The sequence below is a fragment of the Equus asinus genome, chromosome 8 (genome assembly GCF_041296235.1).
Source record: "Equus asinus isolate D_3611 breed Donkey chromosome 8, EquAss-T2T_v2, whole genome shotgun sequence".
NCBI lineage: Eukaryota > Metazoa > Chordata > Mammalia > Perissodactyla > Equidae > Equus > Equus asinus.
The window spans coordinates 65,490,549-65,509,409 of NC_091797.1; the positions used below are offsets into that span (position 1 = coordinate 65,490,549).

Sequence of the window (18,861 nt, forward strand, 5' to 3'; positions counted from 1 at the left end):
GAAAAGGAAGAAATTCTGACACATGCTACGAGAGGGATGAAGCTTGAAGACATTACGCTCAGTGAAGTAAGCCAGCCACAAAAGGAGAAATACTGGATGATTCTTCTTACATGCAGTCCCTAGAGGAGTCAGACTTATAGAGATAGAAAGCAGAATGGTGGTTGCCAGGGCTTGGGGGAGAAATGGGGAGTTGTCGTTTAATGGGAACAGAGTTTCAGTTTGTGAAGATGAAAAGATTTTGGAGATGGATGGTGGTGACAGTTGCACAGCAACATGAATGTACATAATGCCACTAAACTGTAAACTTAAAATTGGTTAAGATGGCAAATTATGTTACCTATATTTTAACCCAATAAAAAAAGGTAATTATGAAAAAAACGAAACAAGAAGGCCTTGTATGCCTTCATGCTTATGGGAGGAATGGGATCTTTTCATTGAACAAAATGTTTGAAATGTAGAAAATCAGTTTGAAATTATAAGTAAAGTGGAACTCTGTTTTCTGAAGACTCACAGCAGTTCCAGGCAAAACCTTACTGGGAAAATTGCAATGTAGGACGTATCCTACACAGGTGTAAAAGATGCTCTTACCAGCAAATGTTGGCCGAACTTCTGGATTCGCCTCCCAGCAATGCTTCATGAGGCTGATAATCTCCTTTGGGCAGTACTCAATGATGTCCTCCACGTTCGGCCTGTTCCCAGATTTAATGCAGATTATCAACTGCTGCTCACAGATAGCATCTATAAAGCAAAGAGGAGTTTAAGTTGAGACTTTCAGGTCCTGCTCCTCTCATGATGACAGAACTCAGACAATGCCACTTATCTCTCTCTGCCTAGGGTATGCTTTTAGTATAGCTGCCTCATCTGATAGGGGCCAATGGCCACAGTGACCAGGAGTTGGTGTGTTCCATTGCAGAGACAATCAAACAACAATTTAGATGAAAGACAGAACTCCCAACAAAGCTGCCTCCTGGTAGAACAAACGGATTATGTGGATAAAGCCAATGGCATTCTCCAGATTTTAATACAGAGACAAATATGGTATAGCTCTTGCCGTTAAGGAGCTCAGTTTAATGGGAGTGACTTAAAATAGAGAGTGGTAATTGCTATTCAAGAAGTAATTATAAGTGGTTCTGGTAACACTAGGTCAGAGAAGGCTTTGTTGAGTCCAGGAAAATATGCAGGAGTTATCCAGGTAAAGAATGGGGAAGGAGGACTCAGAGAGGAGGATTCCAGGCTAGGGAAGCAAGATATGAATAGAGTGGAAGTTCCAAAAATCAGGATGCATCCTAGAAGGTAGAAGCAGTTCCGTATAATTGTACATACTGACTACGGAAGGAGAGGTGAGGAATAAGGCTAGAGAGAGAAGCAAAAGGCAGACCTTAATGGGCCTCGTATTCCATACTAAGGAATTTGAACTTTATCCTGAAGGCCACAGGGAGTCTTGGGAGAGTTTTAAACAGGTGAGTGAGATGGTCATATTTGCCTTTTAGGATGCAGTTTGGCTGCAGTGTGAATGGCGGACTGTATGAGGAGCCGAAAGCAGAAATACAGAGGGTTTTAACCAAATAGAGGCCAGTGGGGATAGAGGGAAGTGGATGGATTCAAGACGTATCTTGTTGAATCATACATACACCTTAAAGTCATAGGTTTTGATGTCTGATTGGATGTGGGAGATGAGGGGCAAGGCTGAGTCTGGGATGACTAAGGTTTCTGGTCAGATTACTTGGTAGATGGATGGTGATGCTATTTTCTGAACATATTAGAGGAGCAAAGCAGACTGGGCTACAGGGAGAGCATTTAGAAGATGAAGTTGTTTGGAAGAATGTTACTTTGGATGTTCCTCTGTACATGTAACAGATCTGACCAACAGGTATGTGTATATCCAGGCCAGGGCTAGAGATAAGAGATGAAAGGCATCAACAAAAAGGTGATCATTAAACCACAGGAGCAGATAATCACCTAAGAAGAATGGATAGGAAAATGTCCATTAGTTTAGGCACTTAACAAACTGAAGAATGACTACTTGTGTATCTGCTCTCCTGCACGAACCATGTCTTTCTCATCTTTATATTCTCAATTCCAATTAAAGTACCCACAGTAAGTACTAAAAAGAAGTAATTCCTGAATAAAATAAGTGAATGTATGTAAGTATAAAGTGTATATCTTGTAGTATAAGAGGCTAAGTCCTAATAAGCAAAAGCAAGCAAGCTTTCCTGTCCAGGAAGAATCCTGGAATTTTACAGCACTTCCCAAGCTTAGACGCATTATCTAAGTAGGATGACTCCTACTTGTCCTGTGATCCTTGATTCCTAAAATGAGATTACTCATTCCTTCAAAACAACTTACTGAGCACCTGCTATGCTGCGGGCACTCTGTGTAGATGCTGGGGAAACAGCAGTGAGCAAATCAGATGTGCTCCCAGCCCTTGTGGAACTTACAGTCTGGTAGGTAAGACAGACATAAAATGCACAATCAACTACAACTCTTAACCGATTTCATTGAAGACCATTATTTCATTTAACAATTTTGATTAATACCCAAATCTCACCCCTCTACAAATGTCTTACTTTCATATGGCTCTTTATTTGCAAATATTGCCCAAAGCACTATGGCAAAGCTATACACATCTGACTTCTCTGAGGGCTTTGCGTTGACGTCGTTCAGATGCTCCGGGGCCATGTAGCAGAGGGTGCCACCATTTTTCTTAGAGGTACTGTTCAGTTTCCGCTGCTCATTGTTTTCCTCCTTAGTCAGTTTACTCCACATCTTAAAGGAAGCAACGCCAAGATCAGCTATCTACAAGAGACCAAACCAATGGGATTGTTCTGTGAAGGCTACAGGCAAATCAGATTTAGCTTTAAATTTTGGGCTTATCCAGTAGACATGAGGTATAGGGAATCTTCTAGAAATGGTTGCACTAGATAGGTTTAAAACAGCTACTTCTGAACAGACTTATGGAAACTTTGTGTTTCTCCAGCCATCTGGAAAATCTCCCCTAAAAAATGTCCATGTGAAATTCTGTTATCTCAGGTTCTTTGTTTTTGTTTTTGTGAGGAAGATTGGCCCTGAGCTAACATCTGTGTCAATCTTCCTCCAGTTTGTCTGTGGGACACCGCCATAGCACGGCTCAATGAGCGGTATGTAGGTCCACATCTGGGATCTGAACCCACGAACCCTGGGCCACCAAAGCACAGCATGCAAACTTAACCTCTATGCTACTGGGCCAGCCCTATCTCAGCTCTTATGCAATAAAACCAAGGAATTTGCTGGGGGCAAGGGGGAAGAGAGGAAAAACAGAAGACCTTTCTGACATGAACAACAACAAAACATGTTTATTCTAATTCCTCATTTACTCTGCATAAGTTTCTCAATTATTTCTGAGCCAGGGAAAAAAACGGTATTTTCTTCTCAGCAGATTTGTATAGCAGATGATGACTAGGTACGGCACCTTCTATTTTCCAAATGGTGTCCAGAAGCCCATGGATGCGAATTTCCAAGGATTCCAAAGACACTTTGAGGATAAGGACTGTGGTGCTACTTGTTTAGAGTTGGTAACCTGAACCTAAGAGAAGACAGGATGGGAAGAAGGAGAAAAACTGACAAAAAAGCAGAGAGAAAAATACTAAGGTCAGACACAGAACAAAGAGGGAGGTGGCAGGGCAAAATTACAGAACAATACAGTTAAGAAGAAACCAAAGCTGACAGTTTCACTTTTGCCTCTAGGAATCCAAGCATTTGAGGATGAATTCTGGCATTTTATTATCTAAAATCCACAGACTCTAATCCAGAAGATAAGAGAGAAGTGATTAATGTAAAGAAAGAATCTTCCTTTAAAGACATACAAATAAAAATGCCCAAGACTAGAATGCAGTTTAGAAGCAGAATCTTCTGTAGAGGGACGCCTGCGTAAGCAGTTCCTCAGTTCTTCCCCCCAATGCCACTTCCCCTTTCAGATTCTTGTGCTTGGACTCCTGCTGCCAAAGCCAATGGGATATGATGCTCCGCCTAGTTAAGTCTGGCTCTTGAGTGAACAAAAGAAAAATCTCTTTCCCTTCTTCCCTTTACCACAATGAAAAGAGAGTTTTCAAAAGGAAACTGATAAAAAAAATGCAGGTGAAAGTAAACGAATAAATAAAAAATATAAACTCTATCAAGTCTGTACCTTTCTTTTCAATCCCTGATAGAGCTTTTCAGCAGCACCACCACCAGTTATAAGATGAGCAAGGTCTTCCTGACCAGCTACCATGTCCAAAAATGATGTACAGTGGAGAATTAAAACGAAAATTGCCCCAATTTTCGATGAATCTTTAGATTGTGGTTTTACCTTAATGTGAAAATCGCCGTCCACGAGGATGTTCTCAGGCTTGAGGTCCTTGTGTATTACACCTTCACCATGTAAGTAGCACATTCCTTCAATGGTCTCCATAATTATCCTTCCTTTCACAGAAAGGGGGATACTGATCTAAAACAAGTGATATGAGGTCTATGAAGTGAAAAGGCAATCCACCAGGCCAAAGCAACTGTTTCATCCAAGAGAGTAATGGGGTGTGAACCTGGGGAAACCGTCACTGGGTTTGCTTCCAATGCTGCAGTCACTGTAAAACAAGCCTCCTTTCTTTAAGAAAGATTTCATCCCAGGCGCTAAGAGTATTACTGCTGTGTTTTGTCAGAGTAAAAATAAAACTTCTACACCAATATCGTAATATATAAAAATGCTATAAAATTAAGCTCCTTGAGAAAACCCTATAGTTATTATTATTATTTAGGATGTATCCTTACTACCTAGCGTGGTGCCTGGAATGTTTGTTGAATGAATGGATAAATAAATATCCAAAAAAACACAAATATGCTCTATGGTATACTAATATGACATGCTACTATATTAAATATGTGAATAATATTCATGGAAATGTGTGTATGAAATAACTAAGAGAAAAAAGAATATAAGGGAATGTGTTCACACTGATTACAAATATGCAAGAATTAATCTATGAGATAACATGGTGTTAAAACAATGCTGGAGTGAATTTCATATCTGTTTGGTGATTTAGTATCAGATATTTCAGGTCTTTGTAGAGTGTCAGTTCACTCTTACAACTGTATTCTAGTTATGTGAACATCAATGTTAATATAGATGATATCAGTTTTTAGTATAGTGGTTAAACAATACTTTTGCTTAACATTGAAAAACCAGTAACAAACTCTCCCTCTCGCGCCGTTTCTGTGTATGTGTGTATATGTGTGTGTGTCTGTAGTCCCTAGTTTACAAACAGGCTGTTTCCTAAAAATTTATATGTACGCTAATTGTTTGAAAACAGAAAAAAAATTTAAATGACAGAAGTTAGATTTCCAAGTCAACCCTTCAACCATATTTAACTCATAATGGAGCTGAACTACAGTATTAATAGCCTGATTACCATAGTACAAAAAATAGCAGAAAAGACTTTCCCTTCTTCCTTGGTATACCTTTGGACTTAGGAAAAAATTCTGAGCAAGCAAAGTGGATTCCCTTCTCATCCCTCTCTCTGCTTCTCTCTGTTACATCCTCCTGACTTTTTTCCTGAGCCCCAACTGGTGCACTCATCTTTGGCTGATCCCACAGAATGCCTCTTGTCCCAAATAACCACCTCCCAATCAAAATACCTACCTACTTCATGCAACTGATCTTATCTAGTTTTGGGGAGAAGAGCAATCTGATCAAATTACAATTCAACGTGTATAAATGATCATCTTTTATCCTTCCCATAGGTACTTGTGAGAGATGTCTGTGATTTAAAAGAATTGACATAGCTTCAGGCAGTTGGGTTGAGGAGAAGAAGGGGAAAGGGGGAATATTTGCCATAAAGGCAGTCATATCCCTCCAATCCCACACACAGTCTGTCCTTTGGCTAAATCCAGTTACTTGCCATTTCTAAAATTTGGCATACTCTCGTTCCTTTGCACCGGCCAATCTCTCTGCATGGAACATTGATTTCATAATTCTCTGCTTCGAAACCTCTACTCGCCTTTCACACTTTGGCTCAAGCATCCTCCTTCTGGAATCCCTTCCTATCTATCCCACGCTGGAGTGAGTGCCTCTCCTCTGTGTCCCCACAGCACACCGTGAGTATGTCTATCAAACACCATTACACCACACCGTTCACTTACTTATCTGGCCCCCTTGACTTGTCTGGGTCATATTTACTATTGCTCCCTGAGCAACCAGCACAAGGCCTTGCTCTTAATAGGTACATAAACTTTTAAAAAATGCTTTAAAGTTATTTGGTTTTGGTAAACAATTTTTATTTTCCTGTCTTACCTATCCAGTGTTGTTGCTTCTAACATTCTATACTTAACCTATAAATTTCTTAAACGATATCAAAGTACAATCTTTAACATTCCATCTTCGCATACAGTCACTTATAGTGTACATCCTTCTATCAATCAATCAATATTTAATTGTTATCCATTACAGATATACCCCAGGTCAGACCATGTGCTCTATGAAGACAGTGCCCATCTCTGACTCGTGGATCTCAGAGTGGCTGACAAAAGCCAACTACAATACTAAGACATAGAGGGGACCCTCCAACTAAGGGATACAGACAATTGTCTGCAGGGATTGAGAGGAGGTGAGACCACTTTCTGGGCAGAGAAAAGTCAAGGAAGATTTAATGAGGGATTGACTTCAGAAAATCCAAAATATACAGTAATTCACAAAGGGATTATTTTATACCAACAAGCTACAAAAGAATACCACGATGATAACGACACAGACAACCAGCACCCAAGTGGCTGGGCCTGGAGGGTGCGCAGCAAAGCCCTCTCTACCTCAGCTTTCAGCACACGCATCAGGTTGCCCTTCGTCATGTACTCCATCACGAGCGCGTAGTTGCCTTCTTCTATGATGATGCCCAGGAGCTTCACCACCCGATCGTGTCTCAGCCTGTGCATCATCCTGCCCTCCTCGAGGAGGGACTCGTCATACCTGGGGAGGGACAGGTGCTATTAAGACTGGCAGTGTTAGCCCCTTTTAGCTTTGTGCCCCCAAAATATGCACGACACACCTTGACACATCACATCGCACATGCTTCTGTCATTACTTGTGCATGTACTCATCTCTTCTAGGCATGGACCACAAGCTATAGAAGGCAGAGCAGTTTCTCGTTGATCTTTATAGTCCTCCTTCCCAGTGACTGGAAGGGAGTGTTCAAGAAATGTTCAATCGATGAACGAATGAAAGAAAAGTAAATGAACAACAGCAATGAAACACAGCCTGACAAAAGGATTGTGTTGGACAGTATATCAAAAACTGCCGCCTCTCTCTGCAACCACTCTGGCAAGAAGAGAGAGAAGTAAAACAACTCCACCAATTTCTTTGAAGAGAGGGTTCCCAGAGCCTCTAATTAATGAACTACCCTTTTTTTTTTTTTTTCCATACTTAGGGCTGGTCCTCACCAAAAATGTAAAGAAAGTAAACAAGTCTATCTTCATTGATCCCTCTCATTTTCTTTTCATTGCCTCCCTTATCACCCTTTATCTCCTTCTCTTTCTCTAGTTCTTTCCCTTCATTTCTCTCCCATTATTTACCAGCTGTGAGCTCTTCACTAACCAGCCTCAGAATCCTCATCAGTGATGTAGGGATCATAATAACCACCATGCAGGGTTATTTGACATGAAGCCTGTGTGCTGACCCTTACACCACAGTCTGTCTCCTCCTAAAGCCTGCGCTCTCACCCGTGGCCCCGGCCTACACCTCTGCGATAATGCTTCCCACGGCCAACCCATCATGTGCTCCACCCACCTCTGCTCCCCACTCACTCGGTGCGCTTGGGCCCTGTGTAGACCTTTTTCAGTATTACGAGTTCGTGGGATCTGTTCAAACACAAGGACACCTTTCCGAAGCCCCCGCTGTCTAGATACTCCTGCTCCAGGAAGTCGGTAGATTTCATCTTAATGTCATCCAAGGACATGATTGGTTTCCTTCTGAATACTCAGAATGCCCAAAAATGCACCACTTTTTCTTTTCCCTCGGAGCTGTGCCCTGTAAAGAAAAGAAGAGGACATCTCAGTGCAAAAAAGGTCATCATTCAAAAACTTATGGAAAGTTTCACCACAAGCTTAGCGTGCCTTTATTTTTTGAGGATAGATTTACAGTCTGTAAGATGAACTGTTTTTCATATTTCCAAGAATCACAGAACACCACAACTTTTATTCCTTAGACTTTCATTTCTGGCAACACTAACAACAAGAAAATTTTAAAAACTCTCTTGCTACAAATGACCTATACAGTCATGCGTCACCCAACGATATGTTCTGAGAAACGCGTCATTAGGCAGCATCGTGTGAACATCACAGAGTGCACTTCCACAAACCTAGATGGTACAGCCTACTACACACCTGGGCTATGTGGGACTAATCTTCTGGGACCACTGTTGTATATGCAGTCCATCGTTGACCAAAACGTCGTTGTATGGCCCATGACTGGATATGTCGGACAACATAATGCAAACATCCATTCAAACACATACCTAGGCTCAGTACAAAGGAAAATAACTCCAGAGACTGAAACAAACAGGGCACTGGCCCACATGGTGGCTGCTATGGACTGAATGTTTGTGTCCACCCCAAAATTCATAGGTGGAAGCTCTAACTCCAATGTGATATTAGGAGGTGGGGCCTTTTGGAGGTAATTAGGTAATGAAGGTGGAGGCCTGGGAAATGAGATTAGTTATAAAAGACATGAGAGAACTTGCTTTCTCTCTCTCTTTCCACTATCTGAGGATACAACGAGAGAATGGCCATCTGCAAACCAGGAAGCGGGCTCTCAACAGACACTGGATCTGCTGGCACCCTGATCCTGGACTTCCAGTCTCCAGATTATGAGAAATAAATGTCCACTGTTTAAGCCACTCAGTCTATTTAACTTGTTAGAGCAGCCAAACTGATTAAGACAGTGGTCCTGTGGGGCACTGCCAACCTTGACATCCAAAGGTCAGGGTTTAAAACCCAGCCAAGGACAGGAGTTGAGGTCAGGGCATGCAAGAAAAGAGGGTTGGCACAAAGACTCCCCCCTTAACATGGCACTCCTCAGCGTGCTACCCTTCAATGAAAGGATGGACTAGAAAAAAAGCAGTCCACTAGCAAAGGAACTTGTTTGTCTTAGACTGGGCACGAGGTATAAAAAGAAGTTTTCATGTGACTTCATCAGCTTGCGCCTATCTTCAAATAGATTTGGGTTTTGAATTTACACTCCTCTTAGGGCCAGGATCCCCTAAGCTGATAACTTTTATATAGAAAGTGGTCACAGGCTGATGACATCCCTGTGTTGTAAGGCTAAAGTAAACAAAATACCTTCAAGCCAGACCAGACAAGATTCTCGCAAATGGAGCCTCTTAACATGAGCTCCCTTTCCAAAATTATATTAACACAAAAGAAAAAGTTCACCATGAGCCAGATCCAGCAAATACGACAAAAAGCAGCATTAGGCACCAAAGAACTTCAGGGAATTAAATAACTGAATATTCTTAAAAAATAACAGGTTTAAAATAATTACGAGCAAAAGAAGGAACTGGAAAAACTTAATAATGCACTATGCAAAAAGAAGAAGAAGATATAAAAAGGATGAGAATTTGGAGAATGTGTGTATTAGTACTATGAAGTATACAATGTACACAATCACAAAACAGAACTATTTGCCTCATCCTTCTTCCCTTCTTTTCTTGCATTCATTCATTTTCCCCAAACTGAAATGAAGAATAAAAATCCAAGGTGGACCACAAGGAGATAGCACTACACACCCACCAGAATATCCAAAATTAAAAAGGCTGATACCATCAAACACTGGCAAAGATATGAAGCAACTGGAATTCTCATACACTGCTGGTGGGAGTATAAAATGGTACAACCACTATGTGAAAGGTCTGGCAGTTTCTTATAAAACTAAACACACATCTACACTATGACCAAGCAATTCCAATCCCAAGAGAAATGAAAATATATATCCCAAAGACTTGAGCACTGTTCATAGTAGCTTTATTCATGATAGTCCCAAACTGGAAACAGTTATCCAGCAATAGGAGAATGAGAAAAGAAAACTGTGGTATAGTCATACAATGGAATACTACTCAGCAATAAAAAGTGACATGACAACGTGAGTGAGCTGCAAAAACATCATGCTGAGTAAAAGAAGCCTTATACAAAAGAATACACTCTGTCTCATTCCATTGATGTGAAGTTCTGGAACAGACAAACCAATCTATGTTGGAAAAGAAACAGTGGTTGCCCAGGGACAAGGTGACAACTGAGTGGGATGGGGCCTGAGGGAACTTTCTGCAGTGATGGTGATGCTCTGGTATCTCAGTGGAGGTCAGGGTTACACAGGCAGAAGCATTTGCCAATATTCAGCAAATGTACTCTTAAGAATTGCAGGTAAATTTCACATCAAAAGAAAAATCCGTAAACGTATTGAACTCTAGTTAGCAGTATGCATGCTGAAATATTTAGGGGGAAGCATACTGATATCTGCAGTTTTCTTTGCAGACAGACTGGTGGAGAGAGAGAGAGGGATAAGCAGATGGACAGTTATATGATAAAGCAAGCAGTATAAAATAATACAGACGGTGGATATATGACAGTTCACTGGAAAATCTTTTATTTTCAATTTTGTTTCTACATTTTTATTTATTTTCCCCTCTACCCCTCACCCAGTTTCTCCTAATAGTACATTTGTCAAAACTAAGAAACCAACATTGGTACATTACTAATAACTAAACTCCCTAGTTTATTTTGATTTCACTAGTTTTTCTACTAATGTCATTTTTCTATTACAGGATCCAATCCAGGATACCACATCACATTTTGTAGCTCTTGATTTTTTAATTTTTTTTACCTTTTGACGCACTCCCCCCAACCCCACTGCTGGCAACCACCATTAGTCTTCTGTTCTCTGTATCTGAGCTTGTTTCTTTGTTTGTTTCTTTCTTTCCACATATAAGAGAGATCATACAGTATTCGTCTTTCTCTCTCTGACTTATTTCACTTAGCATAATGCCCTCGAGGTCCATCCTGGTTGTCACAAATGCCAAGATTTCATTCTTTTTTACAGCTGAATAATACTCTATGGTGTATATATACCACATTTTCTTTATCCATTCATCCACCAATGGACACTTAGGTTGTCTCCATATCTTGGCTACTACAAATAGTGCTGCAGTGAACATGGGGTGCATATATCTTTTCCAGCTAGTGTTTTCATTTTCTTCAGATAAATATCCAGAAGTGGCATTGCTGCATCATATGGTAGTTCTATTTTTAATTTTTTGAGGAACCTGCATACTGTTTTCCATAGTGGCTGCAACAATTTAGTCACACCAACAGTGCACAAGGGTCCCCTTTTCTCCACATCCTCCCCAACACTCATTATTTCTTGTCTTTTTGATAATAGCCATTCTGACAGGTATGAGGTGATATCTCATTGTGGTGTTGATTTGAATTTCCCTGACGATTAGTGATGTTGAGCACCTTTTCACGTACCTGCTGTCCATCTGTATGTCTTCTTTGGAAAAATGTCTATTCAGATCTTCTGCCTATTTTTTAATCTGAGCATCCGTTTTTTTGATGTTGAGTTGTATGATTCTTTTTTTAAGGATTGACACCTCAGCTAACATCTGTTGCCAATCTTCTTCTTTTTCTTCTCCCCAAAGCCCCCCGGTACACAGTTGGATTTTCTAGTTGCAGGCCCTTCTGGCTCTGCCATCTGGGCCACCACCTCATCATGGCTTGATGAGCAGTGCCATGTCCGCGCCCAGGATCTGACCTGGAGAAACCCTGGGCAGCTGAAGTGGCGTGTGCAAACTTAACCACTCAGCCATGGGGCCAGCCTCTGTATGGGTTCTTTATCTATTTTGGATATTAATCCCCTATCAGATATATGATTTGCAAATATTTTCTCCCATTCAGTAGGTTGCCTTTTTATTTCGTTGATGATTTCCTTTGCTGTGCAGAAGCTTTTTAGTTTGACATAGTCCCACTTATTTTTGCTTTCCTTGATTTTACTTTTGGTGTCAGATTCAAAAAATCATAGGCAAGATCTATGTCAAGTTTACCGCCTGTTTCTTTCTAGGAGTTTTATGGTTTTCAGGTCTTATGTTCAACTCTAACTCATTTTGAGTAATTTTTGTGTACGGTGTAAGATAGGGGTCCAGTTTCATTCTTTTGCACGTGACTATCCAATTTTCCCATTACCATTTTATCGAAGAGACTGTCCTTTCCCCACTGCATATTCTTGGCTCTTTTGTCATAAATTAAATGGCCATATATGTATGGCTTTATTTCTGGGCTCTCTATTCTGTTCCATTGATCTGTTTTTATGCCAATATCATACTGTTTTAATTGCCATAGCTTTGTAACAGAGTTTGAAACCAAGGAGCGTGATGCCTTGAGCTTTGTTCATCTTTCTCAAGATTGCTATGGTGGTTCGGGGTCTTTTGTGGTTCCACACAAATTTTAGCACCATTTGTTCTATTTCTGTGAAAAATGCCATTGCAATTTGTATGGGGATTGCTTTGAATCTGTTGATTGCTTTGACTAGTATGGACATTTTAACAATATTAATTTTTCCAATCTGTGAGCACAAAATATCTTTCCATTTATTTGCGTTGTCTTCAATTTCTTTCCTTAATATTGTGTAGTTCTCAGTATAAAGGTCTTTCACCTTAGTTAGATTTATTTCTAGGTATTTTATTCTTTTCAACACAATTGCAAATGGGATTGTTTTCTTAATTCCTCTTTATGATAGTTCGTTATTAGTGTACAGAAATGCAAGAGATTTTTGTGTATTGATTTTGTATCTTGTAATGTTACTGAATTCGTTTATTAGTTCTAATAGTCCTTTGATGAAGTCTTTAGGGTTTTCTACATATAATATCATATCTTATGCAAACAGTAAGTTTAACTTCTTCCTTTCCAATTTAGATGCCTTTTCTTTCTTTTTCTTGCCTAAGTGCTCTGGCTAGGATTTTTAATACTACCTTGAATAAAAGTGGCCGGAGTGCGCATCCTTGTCTTGTTCCTGATCTTAGAGGGAAAGCTTTAGCTTTTCACCACTATGATGTTAGCTGTGGGTGTAAAATCTTTTTAATTTGCACTTTGAAATTGTTCATAATAAAAGGTTGGGGGGGGGGTTAAAAAAAGTACCTGGAGGGGTTTCTGCAAATGCCTAGGCTGACAGCAATCTCGTGCAGCGGCCTGCTGCAGTCTGGCTCAGGTAACCAACCTTCTACACCTTGTACAAAGACTGTGAGCAGGCCCTGGCACTCTGACAAAGCTCACATATCAGCAGTGTAGACAATATTATGGACCATCTTCCTGTGATACGAGACATTGCCAAACAAGAGGAAGTACCCTCTAGAAAGCAGCATGTCTGTGGGGCAGACAGAGGAGGTGAGGGGAGCTGCCCAGATAAAGGGCATAAAGACTGAGGAGAGAGGGGTGAGGCAGACACTGAAGGTGAGGTAGTGGAAGCCATAATAATGGTGGGAAAAGCACAGGCCTTTCTCGTGTGAGCATGAACTCCAGCTCTGCAATTTATTAGCCCTGTGACATGGGCAACTTACATAAGCCTCAATTACCTCATTTGCAAAAGGAAATAATAATGACTGCTTCACTGGACTGGTAAGTATTATATGAGAAAAAAGTATGTGAAAAACACATTTATTTCCTGCTTTTTGATTCTTGCTATGGTTGGCCCAGCTGCCCACATTTACCCTGTTTCACTGGGCTTTGAGAATGCCAATGCATAGCTGGGGTCACTCTGCTCTGCAACTGTCTACTGACCAATCCCTGTGGGAACAGGAGGATGGAGGAAGACAGAGTAATATGTCCCGCTCTTCCTGGCAACCCTCTTAGGGCACATTCTTCTCCTGGCTAGATGCCGCTCACCTTCCAGGGCTCAGCAAGATGTCATTTCTTCAGTCTTCCATCCTAAGTCTTCCCATTAGACATTTTCACAGTACCCTGTACTTCTCCCCTGAAACAGGGAAGACAGCTATAATTTGAGAATTATTTCTAATTATGCTCACAGAAGGCAGAAAACTATCTTGCACACTGTCTACAGTGCATAGAAGAGAAACTGACATACGGTGGTTGAGCATTAAACAGATATATATTTTTAAAAAAGGACTATTTAGGGGCCGGCCCTGTGGCCAAGTGGTTAAGTTCACACACTCTGCTTCAGCGGCCCAGGGTTGTGCCGGTTCAGATCCTGGGTGCGGACATGGCACCACTCATCAAGCCATGCTGAGGCGGTGTCCCACGTGCCACAACTAGAAGGAACCACAACTAAAAATATACAACTATGTACCAGGGGGCTTTGCGGAGAAAAAAGGAAAAGTAAAATCTTAAAAATAAAAAATTTTCAAAAAGGACTATTTAATTGTCCAAAAATAAAGGATATAGTTAAATGAATTACAGGACATTCATAAGATGGAATATTATATAGCCATTCAAAATCATAGTCTGTAAAAATAAGATACATACACACACACACACACACACACAGACACACACAGACAGTTGGCTAGGTATACATATAGATGTATGTACAGAGAAACAGACATAATGAAAGACACCAAAATGTTAGCAAGAATTATATCTGGATGACAGCGTGATTTTTACTTTCTTCTTTACACTTTTATTACATTTTCTAAATTTTCTACAATAAATGTGAATTACATTTATAATAAAAATTATTTTTTAAACAGAATAATCCCTTCACGAATAGTTCTTTATTCTTAGGAATCAAATCTAAGATGCTGATAAAGATTATGTACAAGGATGTTCCTAGTAACATTACATAGAACAGCAAAAGCATATAAAACAATTTACAAATATAGAGGAGAGAATAAGTTATCGCTCATTCATACTCTGAAATATATCTATCAGTTTTTAAAAATGCTGAATATGAATGTTTAATAACATAAAAAAATGCTCACAGAGTGAAGAAACAGGAAGAAATTATAACTCTGCCTGTCCACTTGGGTATAGGATTTCAAAAGCTTGAGGAGGAGTTCCATTTGGCATCTCTCCTTCAGCCCAGGCCTTGTCTTCTCAAATCTGCCAAGACCGGCCAGGATGTGCAGTGCCTCCAGCAAGCATGACAGCGCCCGGGGAAGGGGCCTCCAGGCGGCTCCACAGCACCTTGTGAGGCTGGTTCCTGACCCAAGTCAGTTCTCCTTACAGTCATGCAGTTTCCTGGTTTACTCTGATCTTAATCTTATGCATCTTTTGCATGGTTTCCAATGATTTCCTTTGTTTTCACGGTTTTTTCCCACTTTTTACCAATCAACAATTCAACTTCATAAGTACTAAATAGGAAGGCCTTGTGAGAGGTTTAGACACCCAAGAGTCACTAACACACTGAACAAAGGCAGGCAGATGAGCACACCACAAAGCCATGTTTTAATGAGTAATTAACGAAGGCACACTTGCCTTTTATATCATATTATGATAACTAATTTCAACTAAAAATGTAATTGTATCCCTTTTAATGGATTTCTTAACGTTTTTGCATAAGTGAGTATTAATTCAGGGACTCAGAGAAGCAAATTTTTCCAATGAAATTAACTGAAAATTCCCAAAAAATTCACATATTACTTTCTAAGGTAGGTAAGTCTATATATCAAAATATTTATACCTACATTCAATTTTATCAATTATACCTCAATAAAACTGAGGAAAAATAGAAACAAATAATAATTAATACCAAAAAACTGGACAGAATGAACTTCTGATACTAACAGCCAGGACAGTGGCTGGAGGCGGGGAACGAGAGGAGGCACAGGAGGTTTCAGGAGTGGCGGCAACGGGTCTATTTCTTCACCTGGATAATGTTCACTTTGTGATACGTCATAGAGCTGGACAGCTATGATCTGCGCACTTTTCTCTGTGTTATACTTCAATAGAAACGTTTTTTAAAAGGTATCCATATTTACCTTTCAGCGGTAGAGGACTATTTTTTCAATTTTCTAATGATGACCACACATAATGAGTCTGACAGAAAATGTTGGTTGCCTACCTATCACTGTCTTACCTGCTAATAGAATTCTCATTTTACTCAGGTATCCAACACAGACTTCTCTAAGAATCTCTGATTAAAATAGCTTGATGCTTTGCCCCAGATAAATAAGAGGTCTGAGCAAGCAGGAGCCAAATGATGAGCAAGAGACAAGACTCAAAGCGTTTAACCATGCACTATCATGTACATTAGACCAGGATGACTCCGAGAGGTAAGTTTTATTTTCATCTTTCCAATTTACAAATAAAGAAAAAAAAATTAGAATTTAAATAATTCACCTGAAGTGGTAGATCTGGAATCGAACCCTTGCCTCTTCACTCAGACTTCCACTATCAATTCACTAACACGTGCTACTTCTCTAGATAGCAAACAATAAATGTCTGGGTTAAAATCAGATGCAAAGACCTAATCTTACAGCCTTGCTTGCCTACATTAAATGAGTATGCTATGGTCAGAAACACGGGGAACGTACAGACTAAATTTTTAAAACATACTCAAATATACTGTTCAAAATCAATATTCTACAGGTTAAAACAATCATTTTTGCCAGAGTACAATATCCAATGCACATCATGCTATTTTTTCCAAATTTTCAGATTACATTGGTGGTATTAATGTTATGGATTAATAAGCACTACATAATAGTTTGCCACTTTGGAAGTTGATATTTTGGGAATTTTTATTAATTCTCATTAATATTCACAATCCTGAAAGTACAACATATCTCTGGTGCTCAATATAGTGCAGAAAGGAAAATGAAAATTATAGTTAATCATTATTGCTGTTTTACCAGTAATACTAATGATGATACACCCCAAATTTTATTTTAAGTAAGCTTAATCTTTCCTTTTTGTGTTTAGATGAGCTGCAGGTTTCCACATTTCTCATTGACCACAATTTCCTCTCTACTCTTCTACCTACCTGGTGGTTACAAAATGGAGATGAAATCACTCTACATTCCAAGGTTCACTCTGTGCCTTGATTTCTTCCAGTGTAAATCAGTGAAGAATTAAAAGTGGTCTAAAGACCAAAGGACTTCTGCAAGTCAAACAGCCTCAGACTCTGTCCAAGATAAACACGAGCTCTGCGCAAAGGGCCAAATGATCAGCAAGACACAAAGAAACGAAGAACCCCTGCGACTCTTTGTGGGGTTTTGTCAAATGCTTAGGAGGAGGATGTAGCTTATCTTCTTCATAACCCTGAAGAGAATCTGCAGCACTTCATAAAAGCAAATGCCACTAACCACCGGAGAAGCCGCCTATACTTACGACGTTCATCCCTTTTGTCGCTGTGGCTGTTGGCCCTTCTTTCCCATTTGCCAGCCCACGTCCAGGATTATGCGGAAAAGCTTTTGATTGTCTTTGCAACCCGCTGCGGCCCCAAGTGCAGCAGTAAAAGGGCCTTTCAAAGGGCTGGTAAGAAGTCCCAGCCAAGAGAAGATATCTCTCTGTAGATACCCAACGCTATTACGGCAGGAGCATCCACTACTGCATCTCAACGACACTGCCCACCATCTCTACCAAAACACCACCACCATAACAAGGTTCCAAACTCACACCGTTATCGTGGAGCGAGGGCAGGCGTCTACCATTGTACGGATTTACACCTAAACCTCAGAGAAGCAGCCAGGCCGGGGCTGGGACAGCCAGCGGCCCCGGGCCCGACTCCCCGGAAGGCCGGAGCCATCCCGAGCCGACTGCCGGGAGCGCCCTGGGCGCCGCCCACCACCGCACGGGCCACTCACAGCCCGACTTCCGGGAGCACAGCCGGTGCGCTCCCCGCCCGACTTCCGGGCGCGCCACGGCCCTCCACCGCCCGCACGCCGCGCCAGGAAGCCCCGCCCCGCCCCGCCCCGCCCGGAAGGCGGAACGGCGGACCCGGCCGCCAACGCCGCCGCGCAGACGCACCCGAGCGCGACTTACTTTCGTTTCCGAGGCGAACTTCCTCAGGCCCCGCGAGCCGAGAAGCGGCGGCGGCAGGGGCAGGGCGGGTCCCGCCGCCGCGGCAGCACGCCCGAGCCGGAGATGGGGTCCCTGGGGCCGGAGCTCGCGGGCTCGGGAGACCGGGCCGCAGAGTGGCCGTCCCGCTGCGTTCACCGCGCCTGGCTCCGTGGCCTGCGTCCGGCGCGTCCAGCCGCAGCCCGCGCTCGCTCGCTCCGGGGTCGTCGCGTCGGCGCGCCTCGGGGGGTGGGCCCGCAGGGACCGCCGCGTCGGGAGCCCGCGTCCGGCCCGCGCCGTTTCTCCCGGAGCTACTGAGCCCGGCCGGCGGGAGGGCGTGGACTGCTCGCCCCGCCCCTGCCCTGCCCGGGAGGAGGAGAAAGAGGAGGAGAAGGACCGGGCGAGCGCCCGCCCCCGCCAGCCGGGCCTTGGACCCCGTTTTAGAAACCCAGTGATCTGTCAGCCTAGGGATCGGGGCTTCACCTTGGTTTAAAGCGAATTGGGAGGCCAGAAGAAAAGAGGAAATGTCATCTGGTCGTAGGAACCTCCGCGGGGGGAGAGGCAGCTTGGCCCCGGGGAACACGCTGGGTGAATTACCCAGGGGAATGCGAGCTCGCTGTGGACCCCGCTGGAACCTCAGGCAAATTACCGTTCTCACCTCCGTTCACCTGTAAAGTGGGGATAATAACATCTAGTCTGCGGGGCTGCGGAGGAAGAAATGTGGTATTTACTTTGCAGCCCCTTCAAATGGTGATTGGGCAGTCTCAGGCAAAATGGGAAATGCTTGCTGTAGTGTTATATTGAAAGCAAATTATATGCTCAGCATGGTTGCATAGTGTAAAAAGATGTATACATCAAGAAAATGAGAAG

General features: G+C 41.9%; 1 protein-coding gene across 12 annotated transcripts in view; it reads right to left on the reverse strand.

Moving 5' to 3' along the window:
• RIPK1 (receptor interacting serine/threonine kinase 1) overlaps positions 1 to 18,344 on the reverse strand; it is a 40,275-nt gene extending 21,931 nt beyond the window's left edge. Inside the window, exons 1-7 of one of the 12 annotated variants that reach the window (XM_070515703.1) lie at positions 16,976 to 17,832; positions 7,801 to 8,023; positions 6,811 to 6,967; positions 4,325 to 4,462; positions 3,449 to 3,562; positions 2,568 to 2,796; positions 589 to 738 (exon numbers count right to left, since the gene is read on the reverse strand). In XM_070515703.1, coding sequence (XP_070371804.1) covers positions 589 to 738; positions 2,568 to 2,766 — 349 coding nt within the window. In that variant the 5' untranslated portion in view covers positions 2,767 to 2,796; positions 3,449 to 3,562; positions 4,325 to 4,462; ... (1 more) ...; positions 7,801 to 8,023; positions 16,976 to 17,832. Of the gene's footprint in view, positions 1 to 588; positions 739 to 2,567; positions 2,797 to 3,448; positions 3,563 to 4,324; positions 4,463 to 6,810; positions 6,968 to 7,783; positions 8,024 to 13,920; positions 14,009 to 16,332; positions 16,413 to 16,975; positions 17,833 to 17,976 lie in introns of those variants that run through there. The other 11 variants (XM_070515692.1, XM_070515698.1, XM_070515691.1 and 8 more) reach the window with 11 other exon arrangements.
• Positions 18,345 to 18,861: the final 517 nt, after the last annotated feature.